The 26,102-nt window shown below is 40.6% G+C and overlaps 1 protein-coding gene across 3 annotated transcripts in view; it reads right to left on the bottom strand.

The window, feature by feature from the left end:
• OLFM2 (olfactomedin 2) overlaps positions 1 to 26,102 on the bottom strand; it is a 279,696-nt gene that overhangs the window by 94,437 nt on the left and 159,157 nt on the right. For all 3 annotated transcript variants that reach the window (XM_089509333.1, XM_089509314.1, XM_089509324.1), the window contains exon 2: positions 17,571 to 17,720. In XM_089509333.1, the coding sequence (XP_089365459.1) occupies positions 17,571 to 17,720 (150 nt within the window). The remainder of the gene's footprint in view (positions 1 to 17,570; positions 17,721 to 26,102) is intronic.

Raw genomic sequence — 26,102 nt, 5'->3', positions numbered from 1 at the left:
GGGGTGATATGGTCATAATGGTGAGCTGAAAAAATAATCTTGGCAGCAGAATGTTGAACAGAAATCAAGGGACCAAAGTGGGACAGAGGAAACCCCATCAACAGAAGGTTGCAGTAGTCAAGGTGAGAAATAACCAGAGCATGAACCAAAGTCTTAGTGGTAGATTCTGAAAGAAAAGGTCCAATTTTAGCTAGATTATAGAGAAAAAATTGGCACAACTTGGCTGCAGTCTGGATCAGAGGAACAAATGACAAAGAAGAATCAAAATAAAAACAAATCCAAGTCTACCTGCTTCTTTCACAGTATGAATATGGATATCATTGATTGTAATAAAAAATGAATATTACAAACTTGGTTTTGGTGGAAAAATAAGTAATTCAGTTTTGGCCACGTTGAGTTTCAAACGCTGATGAAGCATCCATACAGAAACAGAGAACTCACTGTTCAATGTTCAAGAAGAGTTCCAGAGTAGAAAAGTTCCATAGGGTGTCATCGGTGTATAGATGGTATTGATTGTAATGCATGGACATCCTGTATGCCATACCATTTTGTTTGACAAAGAACAGTTGGGAGAGATTGGGGGGTCCCCACAAGCTGTCAGCGATATGTCAAATGTTGAGGAAATTAGCTTAGTGAGAGGCTTGGGTAACCTTTGAACTATTGTGCACCAGTGTACACCAGTACTGACTGGGAGGACTCCAGATTCTGGGTGAATTAAGAAGGTTTTTATTTAGAATAGGATGCAAAGTGCAATCACACACACAGGATAGCAATCCAAGCAAACACAGCATGCAGAGCTAACCAAAATGGAAATATGGAAAGGGAATAGTGGAGTTTTAGGGGTTACAGTGGGGTTATAATTACCTGTCCAAAGAGAAGACTGTGGGAAGCTGGAGTGGCTCAGACTGGAATGTCTGAGGGCAACCCAGGACATATACAGAGTGTGGATGTATACGCCAACTGTGTGTACAGACGTTAGGTTTTGAACCTATATTTATACCTTGAAACTAGCCCTGTTTGATCGCCATCTGTCCAAGTAACAAGGTCTAAATGACTTGCCCAGGAATCAAAAATGGGATTCCACTTAACAAAAGTAATACTTGGATCAAGATATCCCTGAAATAAATGGCGAAGTTCAGCTGGGCTCACAACAGGGAGTAAGCAGTGAGAACCTGTCTTACTGCTTTAGGTGCAAAGAGATCCTTTGTCTCAGGTTTCAAGAGGAAATGTGGACTATTGAGAGAAGGAAAAAACACTTTAGATTTGATAGTTTTGTTTACTTAAATTTGGTTTACATACCTGGGGAGGGAATGCTTCCTTTTTCCCCCTCTGGGAACCTTACCTTTAGTGTTCCTGAAAGTTCATTGATCACTCAAAGACATGCTATCTCCAAATATGAGCTATCAAAATATGAGAACACCAAAATACTACATGGGGTATGCAGGGGGGGGGGGACCATCATACATTTTTTTGAAGGACATTGGCTGGATTTGTATTCCATTGTCTGCAAAGACATGTCTACTGTACAAGACAGGTTAACTGCTAGGATTTGGAAATCTTGTCAGTTTTACTTCCCTCCACATTCAAATTTCCTAAATCTCAAGTTTATTCTATCCTGAAAATGAAGAAATGTGTGGATTTGGGCAAATTCTTCAGACGTGCACTAAAACAAAGCTCTCCTCAGTCTGTACCCACCAAATTAAACAGGTACAACTATTCCTAGCATGATGAGAACCACACTGTACCTGCTTGGCATGTAATTATTTTTAAAAAATGCTTCTCTGGGGGGAAAAAAGAAGTGACAATTCAATTACAATACCAGCACGGCTAAATAAATACAAATGTAGATTTTGATGAGTGAAGCACTCAGAGCTTTGGACTTTGGATGATTTCTCCTACATTCAGTCATGATTAGTCTCAAACTTCTTTCCATCCCTAATATGAAGTTATTTGCATATTATGGTAAATTCTTTTCTAAATTATACCAAAATGAAATCCACTCCTAGTTAATGGCCATCCACACTTCAAGAGAACTGTGGTTCTGCAAGGGGGCAGGTCATATTTACAGCTCTGACATCAACACCCCCCCACTTTTGGAGGTGGGATAAACAAGGACAAATCAAAGGGGTATAAAACTGATTTAGCTTTATAGTAGCTCTTAGTCTTAATTAGGTTCATCTTTGTTTCACTTTTCTGTTACAAATTCCCAAAGATCATTAGGCCTTCTCTGTCTGCTAGGGATAGCATTAATATCTCAGCTGATGCACTTTAAGTTCCAGTGATCACTAGTGATACGAGGGTAATCTTGACTGGATCCATCAATGTGATTGTCTCATAGCCTGACCTGCAAACGCAGGCCATAAAGTGATGCCTCTGCTGAGAAAATTAGCTGTTTTCCCCTCTCAGCAGCATTAGGGAGACACAGAGCACGCACAACAAATGATGCCAGCTGACAATCACTGAAGTGTTTATTGTGTTGGCTGCAACCATTCTGAACATCACCCATGGCCTCAGTGCACTCAGAGAGCAAATTAACTCTGAGTACTCTTTGTTGGAGAGTCGACCTTTCCCTGTTCTGCATTTTCAGCCCTGTTAACACAGCTGGAGCTGCAAAAGGCCACTGCAATCTGGTGTGGTCATCATGGCCATTCTCTTCTCGTTTTGCAATATGAATGGTCCCCAAAGCTGCAAGTGACAAAATGCCATACAAATGCAATGCTGATGCCAATGTTGGGAAAGTAGCAATGGTGCAAGACAACAGAGAACATGCTGGTGGATGACCTGTACCCATGATAACGGCTAGGGATGCAATCCTTCACTAATTTCATTGATGCAGGAAGCAATAAATAGTTCTAGCCATTTACTTGCTGGAGTCAGGATGTTTTAGAAAACTCTGTTTTCAAACAGTACAGTCGGCCCTTCTTATACATGGATTTTTTATACACGAATTCAAGCATCCATGGTTTGAAAATGTTCAAAAAATATATAAATTTCAAATATCAAACCTTGATTTTCCATTTTTATAAGGGACACCATTTTGCTATGTCATTATATTTAATGGGACTTGAGCATCCACAGATTTTGTTATCCACGGGGGATCTTGGAACCAAACAAGGGTCCACTGTATTTGCAGTTTGGGCCTTGACTTTTTGTATGGAAAATAGCTTTTTTGTGAATGAAACAGCATTTTCAGCACAGAGATAACGACAATGAAGACGGTGATTATGTATTCTGGGCAAAAACTGCTGTAGTTGGGGACTTATTCTACACAGAATTCATGCAGAGAATGGCATTTTCTATTAGGTGCAGAAACTTCGGTTCCATGTTTGGGGGGAGAGAACCACATACAACTTTTGTGCAGAATAAGTCCCAAACTGTGACTATTCTCATAGGTCCAGATCATCAGGGTTTTCTGACAGTTAAGAAATTTGTTTTTTCAACCATTGTTTGAATACAGTAAGCCCTCAGTATCCACATATTCTTCATCCATTGATTCAAATAACCACAGCTTGAAAATATTAAAAAAAATTCCAAAAAGCAAACCTTAATTTGCATTTTAATATAAGGGACACCATTTTACTACTCCATTGAATATAATGGGATTTGAGCATCCAAAGATTTTGGTATCCACGGGGGATCTTGGAACCAAACCAATATATGATGGAACCAAACCAAGGATACCAAGGGCCTATTATATTTTTCAATATTCCTTCCATCCTTAATAAAGGCAAGTAGGAAAGTAGTGACTGAACAGGGAGAACTTGAGCTTACAGGTCACAAAATACTCATATTGAAAATAATGGTCTTGTGACTGTTCTCAGTCACAGGACCAACACATATGGGCCCTTTTGAGCTAGATTTATGCTCATATATAAAATCCCAGGTTCAGCACTTGTTTTTAACATCACACATCTACCCCCCCCCAACTACCTCACTTCTTAATTTGCAAAATGTAGTTTCTCCATTTAATGAACTTCAAAAGTGCCTTACTTGCTAATATAATATGTTAAATAATAGCAGAGTAAGTTGACTGTTTAATATTTTATCAATTGTTGAATATTTGATATACATTGAGAACTGTTATTTTTTATTCTGTTTATTGAAATATTCTTTAATAAGTACTTCATAGCAGTTTTAAGATGGTGCTATGGAGTGTTTTTTCTCGTGTTTCCTCATGGGAGGAAACTATTTGGTTTTTACATTCTGGTTGTTGCCAACACAGCAAAGTGTTTATATGCTTTTAATTTGGGAGTTCATAATAGCAAAAAAAGTTTATAATGACCAAAAGGCAAACTCCCTTTACAAAGTAATGTCTAGAAATGAGAAATGCATGACATTTTATTTGCAGTATTTATTCACTGGGATTCCTGTGGCAGATACCAAAAAAAGGGCTAAATCCAATGTTAAACCTAAATAGATCTGGAAACAAGAGGTATTTCTCTGCTGCATAATTTAAGATAATGCCCAAACATTTTTTTTGTAATTTTTGGCATTAATTGTAATTTTTATATTCACCTCTAAATGAGTACATCTATAGATTAATTCTGACCTTTCACTAGGCTTAATCAAAGGTATTTCTCTGCTTACATTTTGCACAGTTAAAGCTAGTGCACCAACTGCACCTGTTCCTGGAGAAGTCATACCTGGCCTCAGTGGTACATGCCCTGGTTTTATCCCGTTTGGATTACTGTAATGCACTCTACATGGGGCTGCTTTTGAAAAGTGCTCAGAACCATTACTTGGCCTAAAGAGCTGCAGCCAGGTTGTTAACCGGAGCTGGCTGCAGGGAACACAGAATTCCCTTGTTGCAACAGCTCCATTGGCTGCTGATCCATTTCTGGGGAAACAATTCAAGGTACTGTTTTTGCCCTATAAAACTTGGGGTTAGGTTAGATGAAGGCCCATATCTCCCTTTATGAGCTCACTAAAATGTTGAAGTCTTCTGGAAAGGCTCTTCTCTCTGTCTCGTCACCCTTTCAGGCATGTTTGGTGGGAACAAGAGAGAGGGCCTTCTCAGTGGCTGCTCCCAGGCTCTGGAACTCCCTCCCTAGAGAGGCCAGGATGACTCTATCCCTGCTCTCCTTTCACTGGCAGATAAAAAACATTTTTGTGCCATCTGGCTTTTCAAACTGACAAGGGTTGGGCTTCAGGTCTCTTTAGATGTTAAGGTGTGTATAGAATTTTAACACACTTTACATTTTAAAGCAAAACTGTTTTAACCTTTTAAAATTGTTTAACTACTTTTTAAATTTTATATTTATACGCTTTAATGCTTTTGCATTGTTTTTAAATTGTAGCGTTTTAAATTTGTTGTTCGTCGCTTGAGTACGTATATTGGGAGAAAGGTGGGATATAAGTAAATAAAAAATACATGCATTTATCTGCCTGTCTACACTTGGATGTAATTATCATCAACCCATGTCTTCTTAACAACGTCTAATGAACACCACTAATATCTGTAAGTTATTACTTACCTATGTCTTTTCTATAAATTTTGTTATTAAATGCACATGAATCAATCCCGACTCACGGTGACCACATAAATGAGACCCCCTGTCCTCTAATGCTCTGCTTAGGTCCCGTAAATTCAGACCCATGACCCCTCTAACTGAATCTATGCATATAGTTTTTCTCTCTTTCTACTTTCTACCTTTCCTACCATTCCTACCCCGAGTGAAGTCCTAGATGGCCTCTCTCTCTTTGCTGACGGCAATCTGGAGGGCTGACCGGGGTTTTATGATTGTTTTAAAATGTTTTATTGTATGTATTATTTGTATCATGTTGTTCACCGCCCTGATCAGTGGAAGGGCGGTATATAAATAAAAGTTTTATTATTATTTTATTTATTATTGTCTTTTCTAATTATTCATGTGTCCTTCTCGTGATGTGTCCAAAATATAACAGCCTCCATTTGATCATCTAGGCTTGCAGGGAGATTTCTGGCTTGATCTGTTCAAGGACCCATTTGTTAGTCTTTTTGGCTGTCCACAGTATACTCAGTTCTCTTCTCCAGCACTACGTCTCAAATAAATTGATTTCCCTCTTAACTGCTTTCTTCACTGTCCAGCTTTCACATCTATACATGGTGATGGGGAATATAATGGAGTGGATGACTCTAATGTATGTACTCAGTTGTATATCTTTATTCTTTAGGATCTTTTCTAGTTCTTTCATTGCTGCCTATCCCATTACTAGTCTTTTTCTGATTTCTTGACTGTATTCTTCGTTCTGATCAATGTTTTATCCAAAGTACAGGAATGCTTTAACTATACTGATTTCCTCATTGTCAAGGTTAAATTTCTATAGATCCTTTATTGTCATTATTTTTGTTTTCTTTCTGTTAATCAGTAAGGCTGCCTTTGCACTTTCTTCTTTGACTTTCTTTAACAACTGCAACTATAACCATAATTCCGGGGGGGGGGGGGGGGGAATCAGCATATGATGTATAGACTATAGCAAAGCATTTTATTCCACAGATCACAAAAAGATATGGATGGCTCTTAAAGACATGGGAGTGCTGCCATATTTGATAGTTCTGATGAGAAATCTGTACTTATGACAAGAGGCTACTGTTAGAACAGAATAGGGAGAAACAGAATGTTTCCCAATTGGCAAAAGGGCTAAACAAGGCTGCATTTTCTCCCTACATGTTCAACTTGTATGCAGATAATATATGAAGATAATATATGAAGACTCAGAAGAAGTAGGAATGAAGACAGGAGCAAGGACTATCAATTTAAGATATGTGGATGACACGATATTACTAACAGAAAACATCACAGGCTTGGAACAAATTATTAAGGAAGGCCAGTTCTTAACCACCACCATTAAGACATGTTTTGTTGTTAGCTGACTGAGTCAATTTTGATTCATGGCAGCCCTGTGGATGAGACATCTCCAATCCCCCCTGTCCTCCACTGCTCTGCCTAGGTCTTGTAGATTTAGACCCATGACATCCCAATCAAACCTAACTATCTTGTGTGTGGTCTTCCTCTTTTTCTATTGCCCTCTACCTTTCCCAGCATCATTGTCTTTCTAATTGCTCTTGTCTTCTCATGATGTCAGTGTAGCATCGTGGTTTGAGCACTGGACTCTGACTCTGGAGACCAGGGTTTGAATCCTTGCTTGGCCATGAAACCCATAAGGTGTCCCTGGTCAAGTCACACTCTCTGAGCATCAGAGGATGGCAATGGCAAACCCCCTCTGAAGAAATTTTCCAAGAGAACCTCATAATAAGTTCACCTTAGGGCCACCATAAATCAGAAACAACTAGAAGGCACACAACAACAACTTCTAAAGTTTTCAGTTAACCTTGCTTCCAGGGAAAATTCTGGCTTGATCTGTTCTAGGACCCATTTGCTTGTCTTCTTGGCCAACCATGGTATCTTCAGCACTGTTCTCTAGCACCATATCTCAAATGAGTAGATTTTCCTTGTGCCAGCTTTCTTCATTGTTCAACTCGAGAATCCATACATTGTGATGGGGAATAAAATGGCTTGGGGAGTACAATGACTATATTATTCAGGGAAGCGTTCCCAGGCATTGTGTGATTGTTATCTGACTGTTATTTGACATTTGCTTTGATATGGGATATTAGATGTTTTTAATTTGTTGCTTGCTTATTTTATCTAATGCTATCTTGTATTATTATCTATTGCTTTATATGTATTTTGTTATTATCCTGTAGAATGTATGCCATTGGCAGGTTTTATTTTTATCGATTTTTATTGTATGTACAGTGCTGTGTAAATCTACAGTGCTATATAAATAAAGTTTAATAATAATAATAATAATAATAATAATAATAATAATGGGCAACCTTCACCTCAGTGTTTGGATTTATATCTTTGCACTTTAGGATCTTGTCTAATTCCTTCATGGCTGCTCTTCCAATTCTAGTCTTCTAATTTTCTGACTGCAGTCACCATTCTGATCTGTATTTGATCCAAGGTATGGGAATTCTTTGGCTATTTTGATTTTCTCACTGTCTAGGGTGAGATCTTGTAGCTCTTCTGTGGTCATTATTTACCATTAAGCCTACCTTGGCATTTTCCTCCTTCACCTTCTTCAGTAATTGTTCTAGGCCCTTGGTGGTTTCTGCTAGTACTGTTGTGTTGTCTGTGTATCTTAGACTGTTAATGTTCTTAGAGAGTAGGCCCATGGAGACCCAGTCAATGGGACTGAAGTCAGTTGTGCTTAACAAATTCCATTTATTTTAAAAGGTTTATTGCAGGTGCAGGTAAAGTGCAATTCTCCCAGATTTTGCTGGACTGCAACTCCCACAATCTGATCTGGAATAACCAATAATAAGGAATGATGGAAGGTACAATTTTAAATGAATCTGAATCTGGTATATTCTAATGCTGAAATGAGCCCACTTGAGTTCTCATTGCTAAGGGTATGAAAAATGGACCCTCCAAATTCATAAGCTATAATATTAGGGTGGGGGAGAGTGCAGATCAGCACTAGCTGAGACCCAATTCAAAGTTATGACTTTATAAAGCTGCCTAACACCATGTCAGAGTTATGTGTCTGACCAGTTCCACTACTGTAAGCACACCAAGTAGTTACCTGTGGTACAGCATCAGTATTCCCTGTTGGGGTCTCTTTCAAGTACTAACTGGGCCTAGCCCTGTTTGAGTTCTGAGAACAGACACGATCTGAAGCCTTCATATTTAGGCTGCAAGTATATATCTGGCTGGCACCAGCACTCCATGGATTTAAGAAGAGACTGGTCTATTGAAGCTCCTGCTATCCAAGACCTTCTAAATTTAAAACAAAGGCCTGTTACAGACTGCCAAAATAATGCTGCTTCGGGTCTCTTTGGAGGTATGATGTTTAAATGATGCATGTGTCCTAAGAGTCCGGAGGTCGCGCCAAAGCCACACTAAATTCCTAAGCACTGGAGTGCAGCTTTGGTGCAGCTTTTGGATTCTTAGGATGCATGCATCATTTAAACAGCATACCTCCAAAGAGACCCCAAGCAGCTTTATTTTGGCAGTCTGTAACAGGCCAAAGTTTCTGTCACTCAGTTACTTACCTCTCTAAAATAATATCAATGTTGTGCCCGTCATTAAACAGAGGGAGAAAAACACACTTCCACAGGGTTTCCATGTAGTGAATCCAGGCTAGCATTGTTGGGTGGCATATTCCCCCAGAAACAACAGAAGCATCACAATAGAAGAGTTCCATTCTAGCATGGGGCCATTCCAGGCAATGAGATCAATCATGTGATCCCCTGTTTGGAAAGTAGAGCTCCAGCCATTTAGAGTTCTTCCCAGCAGCTGCCATCATTCTAGTGGCACATTTGAATTGTGCTGGATGGAGAGCAGAGGTTAGAAATAACTAGTTGATTCATTTGTCAAATAATTAATTGTTAGATTTCCCCCCCTTACATGATTTAACTCACTAGCTTTCCTGATTAACAGGGGTGTTAATCCTCTAGTTTTCGAAATTAATTAATTAGAGGTCATTAGAATGCATTAGAGTGGGTGCCTCTCCCTCTGTTAGCTTCAGTAAAAGAGGAAGGCCTCTGGAGAGGAAGGATTAAGATTGGAAGAAATGCATCACATTGCTCTGCTGCTAGACAGGCTAATCTGCCTGATCTATTGAGGATGTTTTTGGGAGGACTGAGAAACTTCTAGAGCTCAAAAGCAAAATAAAAACATGGACGCAAATGAGGAAGAACTGGAAAGAACTGGAAAAAAAAAAGACCCTGACCTGGAATAGAATGGACAGGGGAAGAAGGGAGTGATTTACTTACATATCCTTCAAGTAAGCATGAGCCTTGCAGAATGCTTGGCCTCACTCAGTGAGGAGTATGCAAAGGGATCTTGTAGCCTCTTTGAGACTTACTATGGCCCATTACAAACGGGCCAGAAAGTACGCGCAGAGCGCGTACTAGGGTTAGAAAGGGGCGGTGCTTCTGCACCCCCCTAACCCTAGTGCGTGCTCTGCGCGCACAAAATGGCGGCGGCCGTTCCACATAGCCGTCGCCATGAGGATGTCATGACTGCGCTGCCTCTACACGGGGCGGCGTTGGCGTGACGTCCTTGCTCCGCGCCAGGGCGCTTAGTGCGCCCTTAGCGCGGAGCAGGAAGGAGCTCTGTTTCGGAGCTCCTTCCTGGTTTGGTCCGCTGGGCGCAGCCGTCAGACGGCTGTGCCCAGCGGACCAAAGGAGAAAGGGGTCTCCTCCTCCCCGCCGCCGCGGGGTGTCCTTGGGGCTTGAAGCCCCAAGGACACCCCTTTCCAGGCTGCGGGGGAAGGGGCCTTTTGCCGCTTCCTCGCAGCCTGAAAAGTGGCGGATCGGGGCCTCAGTGGCTGCAGCTCTAGACACTGAGGCCCTGATACCCCGGGGAAAGGGGCAGGTGCAGCCCACCCCAAATGGGCGGTCTGTAACCCGCCCCATGTGAAAGAAGTTGTAGCGTAAGCTTTCGTAGACTTGGGCTACTTCCTCAGGTGCAAGTCCAAGTCTATGAAAGCTTATGCTACAACGGCTTTCACACAGTTAGTCTCAAAGGTCCTGTTACTCAAAATGTCAGGGTCCCGAGAGGGCACCCACAATCAATATTTAATAGGAAAATGTTAATTAGCTCAGTTACAGTAGCCAAGAGGGCTTGGGCAACTCAAAGCTAGGATCAAGCTTGTGTATATCGGTTCCAAGAAACAGAACTCCAAAGCTCAAGTCCAAATATACTTTTATTTGTAATAAAGGGGAATCACCATTCACACAAAGACACTCACTCACACACACATCGAAGGACTAACGAAATAAAAGATGGTAGCAGATAGCAACTTTAAGGATTACACAAGTTAGTACTGTACCAGTTCCAGAAGTGAAGGTTCTAATCAGAGGATTCCGCAATTTTTTTAACATAGTAAACAGCAATAACAGAACAGAACATTTTTGATGTGCAACATTTCTGTTGTCTACATAAAAGCCAGCAATGTTTCACAACAAAAAAATGTCGCACAAAATGAAGAGTATTGTATGGCAAAACCATGTGCTATTTTGGGTGAAACATTGCTGGATTTTGCACATCATTTCTATTCTGCAACTTTGCTGTTTTCTACATAAAATGCAGCAAGGCTGCACAACAAAAATGCTTTAGAACAAAAATATTGCACATGATTAAATATTTTGCAGTATATTTTGTGGTGCAACATTTTTGTTGTGCAACATTGCTGTTTTCTACATAAAAACAGCAATGTTACACAATAAAAATATCGCCCAACAAAAATGATGAGCAAAATCCAGCAATGCTGCACAACAAAACTATGTGTGGCTGTTGCTTCACTTGCCCTGCATAACATTTGGGTTGTGTAACTTTCAAATGTCAAAGGCTGCAGCACAATACTGAACATTTTATTGGATTGTTTGTATAGTGGTACAGTGTGTAATTTAGTTTTGCACTTTTTCACTTTCTCCAAGTATGTACCCTAAAGATGCTAATCCCATCTGATCTTGGAAGCTAAGCAGAGTCTGCCCTGGTTAGTACTTGGATGGGAGGCTGCCAACAAATATTAGGTGCTGTATGACCTTCATAGGCAGGAACTGGCAAAACTGCCTCCTTGCCTAAGAAAACCCTGTGAAATGCATGGCGCCACTGTGAGTCGACAGGAAACTTGAAGGTGTGCATGCACATGTACACACACACACACACACACACACACACCAATGTAAGTGAATCAGGATTTGTTCCCCTTGGCCTAAGTTTCTCAAGGGGTCAGGAACTCCAGATCTGAACCCTGCTGGAAAAGTGACAAATTTCTGTTCCATCCATACTTTTAAATGAGACCAGCAATCATAAATGCTGCTTGTCTCCCCTTCCCTTGCAGTCTCCTGTGCTTTAACTATTCACACACACAGAGTTGCCCCTCCGTTTTCGTGGGGGATCCATTCTGGACACACACATGCGCGCAAAAATGGAAACTCACACATACAGTATATTCAAGCCCCATTGGCTTGAATGGCCACATTCCATGTGTGTGCACCATTTTTGCCAATGGGGCTCACCCTTCCATGAGTAATTGAGAACATGGATGTCAAGTATGTGAAAACGGAGGAGCGACTATATATGTAATCCCCTGTATATTTTGAGTGACAAGTTTAATAAACTCTACCATCCCTACTATTTAAAAAAGAATAATTTCCCCCATGTCCTTCCCTATACCCTTCATTCCACATTTCTCCTTTAAAATCTCATATATGTACTTAATTTATTTCACCGTCTTCAATTTTCTACCATGTCATATATGGACATGGTCAGATTGATTCATTAACACCATCTGTACTGCTGGTGTTATATTAAGCTCACCTCTTCCAGAAATAGCTACTGTATGTTTACAAGTTGCCTATTGACTTATGATGACCTCCTGGCTTTCATAAGGTTTTACTAGGCAAAGAATACTCAAAGGGGCTTTGCCATTACCTTCATTTGAAAAATAGCCTATTGAACCTGGTTTCCTTCAAGGCCTGCCACCCAAGTAGTAACCAAGATGAACCCTGCTTAGCTTCCAAGATCACACACAATCTAGAGCCTTAAGGGTATTTAGGCCCTGGAAACACCACATAAGAGAAAAAGGCTGCATCTGCAGTGCAGAAATAATGCAGTTTGACACTGCTTTAACTGCCATAGCTCAGTACTATGGAATCCTGAGATATGTAGTTTGTTTTGGCACCAGAGCTTGATGACAGAGAAGGCTAAATAACTCACAAAACTACAAATCCCAGAATTCTGTGACATTGAACCAAGGCAGTTAAAGCAGTGTCCAACTGCATTATTTCTGCAGTGCAGATTAGGTAAATGTTTAAAACACTCACATACATATACGAACTTTCCAAGATTTTCTTATGCAGCTTGGGACCTGTTGCTCATCCTTCTCCTGTTCTGACCATTTCCAAGCAACAAGCAAGCTACCCTTGGCAGCTTCTTTCAACCCACAATTCCCATGTGCAGGGGCCTCTGGTAATTGCAGCTGTAAATCAGCACAATCTTTATTTGGCTAATAAATACTTTATTTGCACATGCGAAGTCAATAAGACCCCGTCTTTTCTTTGTAATAAGATTTTAACGTAATTAATCTGGTTGCAGGGAGGAGGGATTTACTGCTCTTCCTGCCATGAGGCTGCTGGCTGCTCCACATGGAGCAATAAAGGCCCCATTTGCATCTCATTAAGCTAAAGAAGGTGAGACAGGGGGAGCTTCCTTGTGTTCTCCCTGGCATCCTAAGAGGAAGAACTGTCTCCGAGAACGAAAGAAAGCACAGTGTATGGAAACATCAAAGTCTCTGCTTCCAATTAAATGGAGAGGGAACAAAAGGATGAGGGACGTAAATGGCTAAAGGTGTTTTTGTGGGGGGTGGCAGATAGTCCTCTTACCTCAATGTGCACTTTCCAGTTGAAAGCATTTTTTTCAGAGCTTAGAAAATTATCTTTCAGTAATAATTATTTACAGCTATAATTCCAACGACTCTCCCACAAACCATAGTTTGTTGCCATTACACTTAAAAAACAACAGTTAGCTACTTCTTAATTTCTCAGAAAAGTACTTGGGCTACATATTTTAATTGCTTTTAAAAACCATGAATGCTACAAGTTCTAATACTGTGGTGGAGAATGTTTGTGTGTGCATGCACGTGCACATGCATGCACCTTCAAGTCAGCTGTCAATTTAATTTCATAGGGTTTTCTTAGGCAAGGAATACTCAGAGGTGCTGTGATGACTAGGTCATCCTGTCATTTGGAAACTTCTCCTGACTACAAAGGGTTAATCTAGGGGGAGGTACATGCTAATGAGAGCTGACATCACATGCTAATGAGCTGTGACATCATAGCTGATGCAAGGTCTAACTGACCAATCAGAGAGTAGGACCGCGAGATTCAAGAACTTTCTATGGGAAATCTTTAAAAGGCCCTTTGCGGCCATGCAGTTCTTTGTCTCTCCCTCTCTCCTCTTGGGGGGAACCATGCTTTCTCTTGTTCTCCATCTTGGCTTTGTTTGGGGAAACCAGAGGCTTGTCTTTGTCCTCTGAGCAGCCGGAGGACAGGCTCAGGAATGCAGGTAGAGTTGGCAAGGAGCCAGCTCCCTGATTCCAAGAATTCCACAAGGACTACAAATCCCAGCACTGTGTGAGTAGCTCAGGGAAAAAATGTTAGTTAGTGCGTTTAGGGTTTTGTTATATTTTCCAAATAGCTTTGCTGAAATGAACTCTTTGTCATTATGCTTCTATGCCTGCAAGGCAAGGAGGCCCTTGCACGAAGGATACTTTTCTATTCTATGCTATTTCTTTAAAATAAACTTCTTTCTTTAAAAGTATCGGCTGTCCCTCCCTCTGCTCCCTGTACACGTGTCTTGGGCTTGGGCTACTGGTGGCCGTGGGCTAGCAAGAAAGGAAACTGGATCTCTCTCCCAAGCAAGTCTCAGTGTGTGCTTGGGAAATATAGTTCATTGACAATTCACTGAGTGGTGGCAGCGGAAGAAACGTTCTTTTCTTTTAAGGGACTCCCTGGGAGTAAGGGCCACGCACAGGGCATTGCTCCCAGGGAATCATCACAGGTGCTTTTGCCAGTTCTTTCCTCTCAAATGATAGCCTACAGCAAGTGTGTGTGTGAGTGTTTGAGTGTGTGTGTGTGTGTGTGCTTTCAAGCTGCCTGTTGACATAAGGGGACCTATGAATTTCACAGGGTTTTCTTAAGCAAGGAATATTGGTAGCATACCCAATATACATCATGTTATATTTTGGGCTTCAAGATTGTCATATCTGGAACCATGCATGTTCTTAAGAAGTCAGAATGAAATCTGGAACATCAGAAGGCTTTCCCATGGGAAGGAAATGTAGACCAGAAGACATGTAAGAGATCCAGGCAATACCAAGTCAAGCACTAAATGGGTTTGCCGATTGCTCCATTTTTCCCCACAGGTTCTTTGTACATCCTCACTAGAAACCAAAGCAAAGGCATGTAAGCCAAAACTTTCTACCTACCCGACGCTGTGTTCTCAGCCAACCTCCCCATTCATCTATTTCAAGGTTGTCCTGAATCTAATCAATAGTTTTGTTACTGTGAAATCAAAGCCATCAGTCATTCCAGAACCCCATAGTCGATTCCCTGGAAAGACTATCGGGTCTTTGTTACATTGCAAGATAGCACCTAGCACCTCTCAGATACAAACATCAAGATCCCAGGATCTCAGATACAAATACCTGAGATAAAATACAAATATCTGAGATCTTAGAATCTCATATACAAATACCAGTCCCAAACATAGCCTCCTCAAATACAGTTGGCCCCAAGCCTTGAATATATATAGAACTACTTTCCCAAATTACAGAGTACAGGGAGAGAAAATTTGTGTAAAAGGTTTTTCAGACACAATGGTGGGTTTTTTCTTTGGTCTTTCAAAACCATTGTGCCTCTGTGTTCTACAGTTTGTATTTTCTCACTTACATTTTATACCTCTATTCAATGTTTCCATAGCTTCCAAAGGAAGTCTTAGTTCATTGATTAAATTGTATGTATCCATTTGTCTTCAATGGGTGTCTTAAGAGCCAGAACATTTAAAAGCATAACTAATACTTTAAAAATGCTTTGCTCAAGACTTTCTCAAGGGTGAGTAGGATCTGATCCTATTACTTCCAAATTATGGGTTTATGGTTCAGATTAAACCAAACCACAGTATCAAGTTTCCTTGGAGGAAAGTGATGAGATGCATCTCATCAAAATCCAATTTGAGTCTGGAGGAACAACTCTACAGTTACTCACAGCACAGAAGGGACCATTAAATATTGTCCAATAAGCCCCAGCTGGCATGACCACTGGCAAGAAATTGTGGGAGCTGTAGTCCAAACATCTGGAGAACCAGCATTTCCTCAGACATTGCTCAGTCATTCCAAGTAATAATGTAAAGAACATTACTACATTTTTGTCCTTATTGAGAAAGGGGCTTCTTGAGATATATCATGTCAAGAAAATGATCAACCACTGTAAAATTTTCCATACTTAGGTAATTTTGAAAAAACAAAAAAGAGGATGGTAAGAACAAATATAAATGAGGGGAAAACTTGTTTTTGTGCAAATTCTCCTTGTTTTTGTTTTCATAGTCTATTGTTGCACCAGGGTTCTCTGACAGAGAAAGCAAAATATCTCACAAAATTAAAAATCCCTAAAATCCATAGCTTTGAGCCATGGCAGTTAAAGCAGCGTCAAATTGCATAATTTCTGCAGTGCAGATTAGATCATTGTTTGTTGGGACAAAGAATTGTTCACCTTTATTACGGTCATAGACCAGCACAAGTAAAAAGAGCATACAGAATAAAAGAAGGTAAAAGCAATGTAAAAACACAGGTTAGAAACAGTATTTAAAATATCCTTTTAAAATTCAGTGTGGCATGGCAACATTGGTACTAGCCTACTGTGGGTGTCATTGCCTGACAGATTTTAACTGCAGCTACACAGAATCTGGCAACATTATATGTTATATCAGGGTTGGTGTCCCAATGCAACAAAGAAGTGTAAAATTAACTGGTGTGTCCTTGATGTTTATACAATAAAGGTGAAATAATGCTGAAGTGGATGTCTCTGTAGTATGAGCACTGGAGTAATACATGTTCTGTTGACTGTTTGGCCAGAGTCATAGGAGCATGTTCTGCCTGAGAAGGGGGTCTTCTTGTATCAGCCTTCAAGGACAGCTGAGGGATTGGGATAGCATCGTGTCATACTAAAGGCTCTCTGGTGTTTCAGTACTTTGAGTTTTGCTAAATATGCCATAAGTGATGCCAAGTATCTGGAGTCATTGACAATAAAAGTTGAGGTGCTAGCTAGGTCTAGCTGTCACTCTATTTCCATCACCTGTTATTTGATGGTTGCTTTAGCCTTTTCATATCCCAAGCTGATTAAAAGATCTGGACAGAAGACAAAGAACTGTGTGTTTTTTTGTTTTTTTGTTTTCACGCACACATTTTCACAAAAAGTTGCACAATGTGAAAAATGATTTTAAAATGTGCACAGACATGTAGTCCTGGCCAGCTTGGGGAACACTGTTTAAATTCTGTATGAAACAATAAAATGGGCCAAGATTAATTTTCCTGCCCTTGAGATGGAGATCTAATAGGTAGGGTCTGTGAACCAAGTAGGAAGGGACAATGAAAAATACCATTGCTTTCATTTTGATCCAAAGTAGACATCAATCACTCCCTGCCCCCATATTTTGTCATTGAAAACTGGGATTTGTGTGGCCAGGAAACATGGAAGAGGCTGCAGCTATTTGCTTTTGCCTGAGCCTACTGGGAAGGGCTCCTCTACCCCTCGGTGAGCTTACTGAGCACAAATTGTCATTCTTCCTTTTAAACTCAGTTTGAAGCAACTGAAGTAAGCTATGGACAAATGGGGAAGGTAAAATGAGAAGAGAAAAACTGGGACATTGTGAAAACAATTGACAAAATGGGATGACAGAAAATTAATTGGGACTGTCCTGCCTAACTGGGACAGTTGGAGGGTATGCGATCACTTTGAGTGCAACTCAGAGCCCCCTTCTCATTGTGCGGTAGCAGATATGAAACACTCCTCTTACTTTTTCCATCAGTTGCCGGAGTTGCCGACTTCGCAGGTCCCTTGAACAGGTCCCCTGGACAGGAATGACAGCGGTGCACAGACATTTGCCATCGGGGGCCTGAGCTGAAGTATAGACCTGCCAGCCTTCATCAGGGCTCTGGAAGAGAGTCTGCAAAGGAAAGAAAGTACATAGTACTCAAAAAGTTCAAGGACTCAGGCTCATCCCCAATCGCTGTGCAAACTGACCCAAACTTTGATTGTTATTTTATTTATTCATTGAGTTAATAATGTACAATAAGGACCAAGTTCAACTCAAACTGCTAAGAAAAGCCTAAATCCAACTATCAGTCCCAGCTAGAATAAACTAACTGAATCAATGGAAATATAGGTGTGTGTGTGTGTGTGTGTGTAGTTTTTTGACTCAATAAATCTGTTCCTGTTAAGTCTTAGGCCACCATCTTTGTTTTATTTCAACATAACATTTTGAAATACATTTTTGTCAGTTTTATTTTGGGATTTTCTTTAAGGGCTCTAAAAACTTATAATAAATCTTTGAAAAGGATCCCTGAATAAAACTGGATGGAAATGACTTATCCTGGAGTAAAACGCACATACTTTCCCCAGCATATTGGGATAACTGTTCTCTTTTTTGTGGATTGGTAGCTGGCTTTCCCTTTCTGTTTTTCATATCCATTTATTTATTTGGGGAGAAAATTGACCTTTTTATTTCTTCTCACAAAAAGGAAGTTACTCAAATTGGCTATGTATATACATAGAGAGAAAGAGGGAGGGAGAGAATAATTAACTAACCATTAAAACACATTGAGAAGCTAAAAGCAGCTGCAAACACCAGCTCTTCCTCTTTCCTAAATTAACTGCTGATAAATCAAATTAGGGGAGCAGAGAATCAATGGCTTGTTTAAAGATATTTCTCTTCAATTGCCAATACAACACCAAGAAATAGTATATCTGCATTAAACGTATGACCTATAAAAAGCCCTATATGTTTCAGGCCCAAATTATCAGAAGAATTGTACTCTCCCCTATGAATCTGCTCATGCATTGAGCTCTTTAGAGGAGACTCTTCTCTCTCTCCCATCACGCTCAAAGGTACATCTGGTGGGAACATGGGGGAAGGTCTCAATGGCTGATTCCAGGATTTGGAATGTTCCCCTGAGATAGTTTAGACTGGCATCTTCTATGCCATCTTTCCACAAGCAGATAAAACTTATTTTATTCTGGCAGGCCTTTGAGAATTGATTTTTCAGGGAAAACAGGCCTTGTACAACATGCTGGCCCTTTATTTGCTATTGTTGCTACAATCTGTTTTAAATGTTTTTAATTTTATGATGGCTTAATTGTTTTTTAACTTATGCATGCTATCAAATTTTTAACGATGTTTGTTTTAACTGTGGTAGGCAGTGCTGAGTCCTGAACTGGAGAAATCAGGCCACCCGACTTAGCAGGCCGGCCTGGTTGCTGGGGCGGATTGTCGGCCCCATTTTCGGGTCCTCCTGGCCTCTGCTCGTCCCAGCAACCTTTGTGAGGATGGGCGGGCCCGCCATTGCCTACTGGGGAGGATGGGGAAGCCCATCCTGCTCTGGAGGGGTGTGGGAGTACAAGTCCCCACTAGAGAAATATGCTTGGCACCAAAGAAATGATAAATGCCATGCCCAGGCAGGCCCAACTAGGGAGAGATTTCCATAGATGACAGGGCCACAACAGAATAGGCTCTCTCCCTGATCACCACTTTCTGAACCTCTCTTGGTGGAGATACTTTATTTGAAGGAGGGTTTCACATGCTGACAATTGTTGATCCCTTATAGCAATTGTTCCCTTACATGCATCTCAACCCATAAATGACCATGGCCTGTTACAGACTGCCAAAATAAAGCTGCTTTGGGTCTCTTTGGAGGTATGCTATTTAAATGATGCATGGGTCCTAAGAGTCCGGAGGTCGTGCCAAAGCCACACTCCATTCCTAAGCACTGGAGTGCAGCTTTGGTGCAGCTTCCAGATTCTTAGGATGCATGCATCATTTAAACAGCATACCTCCAAAGAGACCCAAAGCAGCTTTATTTTGGCAGTCTGTAACAGGCCCATGTGTGAATGTTATGCCTTTTAATGTCTTCCTTCAATCTCTTGTTCCCTCGCTCCCTTTTTGGGTGACTTATAAGTGGCCAGCCTATTTTGTAGCCTTAAGCCAGTCACTATTTTTCAATTATTTTGTCTCACAGGGGTTGTTCTAAGGATAAAGAAGGACTTTTCCAAGGAAAGACCCCCACTCCCTTTTAATCTCTTAGGCGGCAAGACAGCATTTAAACACAACAAACAAGAACAAAAGATAGCCTTGGAAAAAAAATCAGTAATCCTCTTAAGGCACTAGAGAAAGTATGATCATGATCTACATTAATTGGCTTGCCAACCATCTGGCTTTGCTGGAGGGACAACTACAACTGAGAACAATGCCTCGGCCTCAATTTTGGAACAAACTCTTAAAAATCAAGTGCAAGCTCTTAATCTTGCTGCTTCTTCATTCCTCTCTCTCCCCGGAAATGGGAAACCAGAGTAGTCAAAGATGCCAGGCAGTTCCAGCACAAGAGCCCAACAAAGGGTGTACCATTTGTCTCTGCTGGTCTTTCCCAGCTTTGCACCCACCCACGCAGCACATGGAGTATCTCTCTCAATATTTGTTGGCACACTGAACATTTTGACAAATTGCATATTGTTGGTACGACACACTCCCACTCCCCTTACGCAACTGTGCGAAGTCTGGATAACATTTAGAAACACACACATGGCAGTTATGATAATACGCTTCCATTAAACAAGAATATGTGCTGATTATAAGGGGTGGGCATTTTTTAAACTAATATTTATAATCCCCTTTGTTTTCATGAGTAAAGGCCTCATTCATTTCATTATTCATTCATTCCCTGAAAGCAGACTTGTGTTATTATCCATTCAGTTTGCTCCATTCATCTTCAGTTTCGTATTTTCCATTTCTTCATTTTCATTTTCTGTTTTTGTTGCTGCTGTCTCTGGCAGTGGAAGCAAAGCTGATTTCAGGGGAAACCTCTTTCAGCTGCCATCTTGTTGTCCCAGAATGCCCACTGTGCCAGCCCAGAGCATTCAGGATCAAAATGTAGCAGCAGAGTCACACAAGGCGTGTGTGTGTGTCTATGTGCTTTTGTGTCTGTGAGTGAGAGAGAGATAGGGGATATTATTTTTTTTCTCCTTCAACATGATCGAGAATGAGATAATATTTAAGATTTGTTTGGAGAACTTAAATGACAGCAACCAGGAGACAGCTGCTTGACTCAGCTTTGTGGATGTTGGGAAAAAGTACACACAGAACCATACATGAAGACAAATGGGTGGGAATGACTGTGAATGGTATATGAAAACACAACACATTCCTATCCATTTAATACTGGTGGCATTAGTACTCTGAGGCTGCACTTGCACTACAGACATAATCCAAATTGACACCACTTAAACTGCTATGGCTCAATGCTATGGAATTCTGGGATTTGTAGTTTTTGTGGTACCACAGCTCTCTGACAGAGAAAGCTAAATGTCTCAGATACAGTTCCCAGAATACCATAGCACTGAGCCATGGCAGTTAAAGTGGTTTAAAAAGGAATTATTTCTGTGTGGTGGATAGAGACTCAGAAATGAAACTAAAACTGAATATACTGTAGTCTATTCTGTTCCAGGTTCCACATCCTTTCCTGTCAGTCTTTAAGTAGGGTTTGCCTCTCCATTTTTCATTACCATGGTTGAAAATGCTTATATATTGTTTTAAAGTGCTATGTTTTAACATGGTCATTTTTAAATTGTTTTGTTAAAATGTTTTAATTACTACTTTTTAATTCTTTGTGGTTTGGCATGGCACCAGAGTTCTCTGACAGAGGCTGCTGCCACACTGCAGAACTAATGCAGTTTGACACTGCATTATCTGCCAGGGCTCCATTCTAAGGAATCCTGGGATTTGTAGTTTGTTATGGCACCAGAGCTTTCTGATAGAGAATACTAAATATCTCACAAAGCTACAAATCCCAGAATTCCATTCCATTGAGCCATGACAGTTAAAGCAGTGTCTAACTGCAATAATTCTGTATGTAGATGCAGCCAGTGAAGGGTTAATAATAATAATAATAATAATAATAATAAGTTTTATTTATAGACCGCTATTCTGCAATGATCATAGCGGTGTACAGTAAAAATTGCAATACAATACAAAAAATTGCAAGGCCTCTCTCCCCCTCAAGATGGTGGTCAGGAGGAGGGCTCTTAGTCTTTCCAGGCCAGGCCTCGTCTCTCCCCCTCAAGATGGTGGTCAGGGGGAGGGCTCTTAGTCTTTCCAGGCCAGGCCTCGTCTCTCCCCCTCAAGATGGTGGTCGGGGATCACAGAACTACAAATTCCAGGTTTCCATAGCATTGAGCAAGGATAATTAAAGTAGTATCAAACTGCTTTAATTCTGCAATATGCAAACACTCTTAGGTTACCGGGGTGGGGGGTGGGGATCTGAATGCTACAAGAGACCTGTAGTAGAAAACACTTTGTGCTCCCAACCATGTCATTGCCGCTTCAGTACTTATGAAACAGCATGAAGTTCTTTCTCTAATTGTATTATGCTTTTAAAACACTGTACACCACCTTGAATCACATGCTGTGAGAAAGGCAGAATATAAAATAAATAAATGATAATTTTTTAACCATTTAGTGGGAACACATTAAACTTCACTATAAATGTAATTTAAAAAAAAATACAGCTGCAACATCCAAGGAGCAAAATATATTCCTCTTTTAAATTACAATTATGACATAAAGTGGTTTTATATCAGCTGATGCAAAAATGAACTGCAAGTTGAGTTTCTCTTATCCAAAAAGCTTGGGGCCAGAAGCGTTTGGGATTTCAGATTTATTTTTATTTTTTAATACTCATAATTGCATAGAGTTCAAAGACATAGTTGTGTTAGTCTGGAAAACTGCTTTGCAAAGGGATCTTGTAGCACCTTTTGGAAAGAAAGAAGCTGGTAGCATAAGTTTGGTAGACTTGGGCTTAGAGAAAGTAGGTGCAAGTTTAGGAAAACTCATGCTATCTGCTTCTTTCTTTCAATTTGTCTCAAAGATGCAACAAGATTCCTTTGCATATTGTATTTGTATGTACATGATTAATGAAACACGTTGGAGATGAGACTCAATATCTAAACACACCAGTCATTTATGTTTCATAAACACGTAATGCACATAGCCTGAAGGTAATTTTATGCAATATTTTAAAATAATTTTGTGCATGAACCAAAATTTGTGTGCACTGAACCATCAGAAAGCAAAGGTGTCACTATTTTAGCCATTCATGAAAAAAAGTTCTGGTTTTTGGAATATTTCAGAATTCCAGATAAGGGAGACTCAACTTGTAATTATGAATAATTAGTTGTTTTCAACATAGGCCAGTGGTTTGAGTGTTGGACTACAACTGGGTTGTAAGCCGGGGTTTGATTCCATGCTTAGCCATTAAATTCATGTTCTCAGACTTAGGGGAAGGCAATAACAAACCTCCTCTGAATAAATCATGCCAAGAAAACTCCATGATAGGCCTTAGGATAGCCATAAGTTGGAAATGACTTGAAGGCACACAACAACAAACTACAAACCTCCAAGTACTAAAACAAATATGGTAGGCCCTTTGTCTCCACTGGGGTTTGGTTATAGGACCCCCCGTGAATACCAAAATCTGTGGATGAGCAAGTCCCATTATATACAATGGCCTAGTAAAATGGTGTCACTTATCTAAAATGGCAAAAACAAGGTTTACTTTTGGTATTTATATTATTTTTGAATATTTTCAGGTTATAGATGGTTTAATCCGTGGATAAAAAATGTGTGGATACAGAGGGCCGACAGTAAATCTATTCTCTCCCTTTAAAAAAATCTGCAAAGCTCTAGTCTTAGATTTATTCCTTGGCTTCGTTGGAGTGACAGAATGCTGGGAGAATAAGATGGAATGCTGGGAACCGACAGAACTAGGGAAATGGTTAGATAATCACATACAGTAGGCACTGATATTACTGCAGGATAAAAGTGTTTGACAAAGACAAGGAGGAGAAAGCCCTCTGGCATGATGCTGTTTGATGATCCCTCAAACTCTCTGCCTGCCTGAGTGCTGGAGGGGTGTGGAATGCCCTGGGGTTATAGGCCAGGAGAGCACAGCCTGTCACAGCATTTTTATACCAAGTCAGTGCCACCCTTGCCCTCTTTCTCCTAGCTTCTAGGATGAGGCAGTGCTTGGAGGGCTGCCTCCTCATTTCCAACCCGCACCTACAGAACACCACGGTTCTAAAATTCACCCGACTTCTTGGCTAACTAAAAATGGAGCTGCAAAAGGCTATTTTTAGAGCCCACTTGCCCTGGCACATGCCGAACTCACGTAATGAGTTGTGGCGTGACCTATTCTGTCCTCTCCTGTTATGTCGTGATGCTTCATCACCCATTTGGCTGACTTCTCTGCACCCCTTCATTTTGGTTTCTTAAAGAAGCGTCTACTAAGGAATTGAAGAGGGCAGAGGAGAAGAGAGAGGAGGAGAAAAGAAGCCTGACCAAACTCTCTTTCCATGCAGAGAAGGAAGGGCTATATAGTCAAAGGGAGTCTGTTGGTCTCCCATTCCACCCATCCTTTCATGCATGAAAATTGAGAACGCCTCTTGGGAAACCGAGCAGAAGGAGCAGACCTTAATGGGAGGGGGGTACAGGGGGTGGACAGAGAATGCAAAGTAGGTCAGATCCTTGTTAGCCAGCCGAATGTTCTCTCTTTCTGGATTTGTTACTACAGCCTGCCCACAATTTCCATTCAGCACATATTAGCATTCATCAGCAAATGATGCCACTCAGATATATCTCTTCCACTAACTACTCCCTGGATTCATCCCAATTTGAGTCAGGAGAAAGGTAATCTGTGCCAGGGGGTTGAACACTCAGCAGCACAGTCTGCTTGCACAGGTACAGATTGGCATCCTATGAATATTCTCATTAATTTATTCATTTATTTATTGCTGTTCTTTTGAAGAAAAGTTTCTGCTTCTCATAGTTGTGGAAAATGTGTCACAAAATACACGGGCAACAATAGGAAAGCGGAAGAGAGAAAAGTGCAGAGAAGATGAGCATAGGACTTTTTTATGTTTTTGTTTTAAAAATACATAGAAAGTAAAATCCAACTCCCAACTGAATCACAGACTATTAGAATCACAGTATTGGAAAGGATTTGAAGGATCATCTGGCCCAGCTTCAGTTTACTACTAAAACATCTCTCTAAGGTAACCATCCAATGCTTTCCCATATTAAAAGGTTTTGAAATGTTTTCTAAAATGTTGGCAGTCTCAGCTGTTGATCAACCTACCAGAAGGTACACACCTTCTTTGGGATGGGGGATTGATATGTGTACATCATCAACACGCCTGAGACTCAGGTGGCCAAGGGTGATGTTATCTTTCCCTTGTTAGCCCAAGATCTGGCCCACTGCACCTTTCTTCTTTTTCAATATCAAGTTGATATTAGCAGGGATTTTTGAGGCACATAGCCAAAAGGGTGCCCGCAATGCAGGAAGCTAGCCTTGCTTTATAAGGAGATCTGTGACCATATTTGGCATGTTTGGGAAGATCAATATGAGGAAAGCTCAAAAGCACATAGCCAGGATAGACCAATCAAGATCAGAATCTGCATAATCTCTTCATTGATAGGAGTGATGTTGAGTCATAGACCTTGTATTTGCAAGTGAACAAAAATCCAAGAATACTTTCCTCTGGAAACAATAGCCCATTTTCCAGAAACATTTGCATTTGCCATTCACAAGTTCCCTTCTCATTCTTCTCTCCTGGATACTTCATTTTAATCCCAAAATCTGCCCCATCATATGTTTTGCCCTATAAATATGCCTGTTTAGACACTCCCAATTTGGTCTTGCTTGAGTTCAGTCAGTCTCTGCCAATATCTCACTTCACTCCTCAGCACTAGTGGCTACTCCATTATCCACGGGCAGATGCTGAGCCATTCCTCTTCACAGTGTTCCCCAGTTCCATTTATGGAATTGGTACAGTATCACCTTCTGCAATCTCTTCAGTCACTATCTGCTACCACCTAAGTCTATCATTAGTTCTTGGCTGTGCCCGAGTGAGAGTCTCTTTGTGAATGGTGATTCCCCTTGATATGCAAATAAAACTATTTTGGACTTGCACTTTGGAGTTGTTGCTCAGAAATGATATATCCAGACTCAATCCCAGCTTTGAGTTACCCAAGCCCTCTCAGTTGCTTTAATGAGTTAATGAAATTCCCCTATTAAATATAGATTGTGGGACCCTCTCAGGATCCTTGTACAATTTGAGTAACACCCTCTTGTTTCTCCCTTATCAATGTCTCCAAAACTAGATTCAGAGACCGGAGTTTAAAGCTATGGCACAATGTACACCCTGCTCTGCCTTTCATTTCCACATGTTCATCTCACATCTCTGATCAGGGTTGATATTTCTTTGTATAGTGCATCCCCAAACT

This window comes from Sceloporus occidentalis, unplaced genomic scaffold (assembly GCF_023333645.1).
Source record: "Sceloporus occidentalis isolate IW3139 unplaced genomic scaffold, rSceOcc1.0.p SCAF_1, whole genome shotgun sequence".
Classification (NCBI taxonomy): domain Eukaryota; kingdom Metazoa; phylum Chordata; class Lepidosauria; order Squamata; family Phrynosomatidae; genus Sceloporus; species Sceloporus occidentalis.
This window is presented reverse-complemented; position numbering and strand designations above follow the sequence as displayed.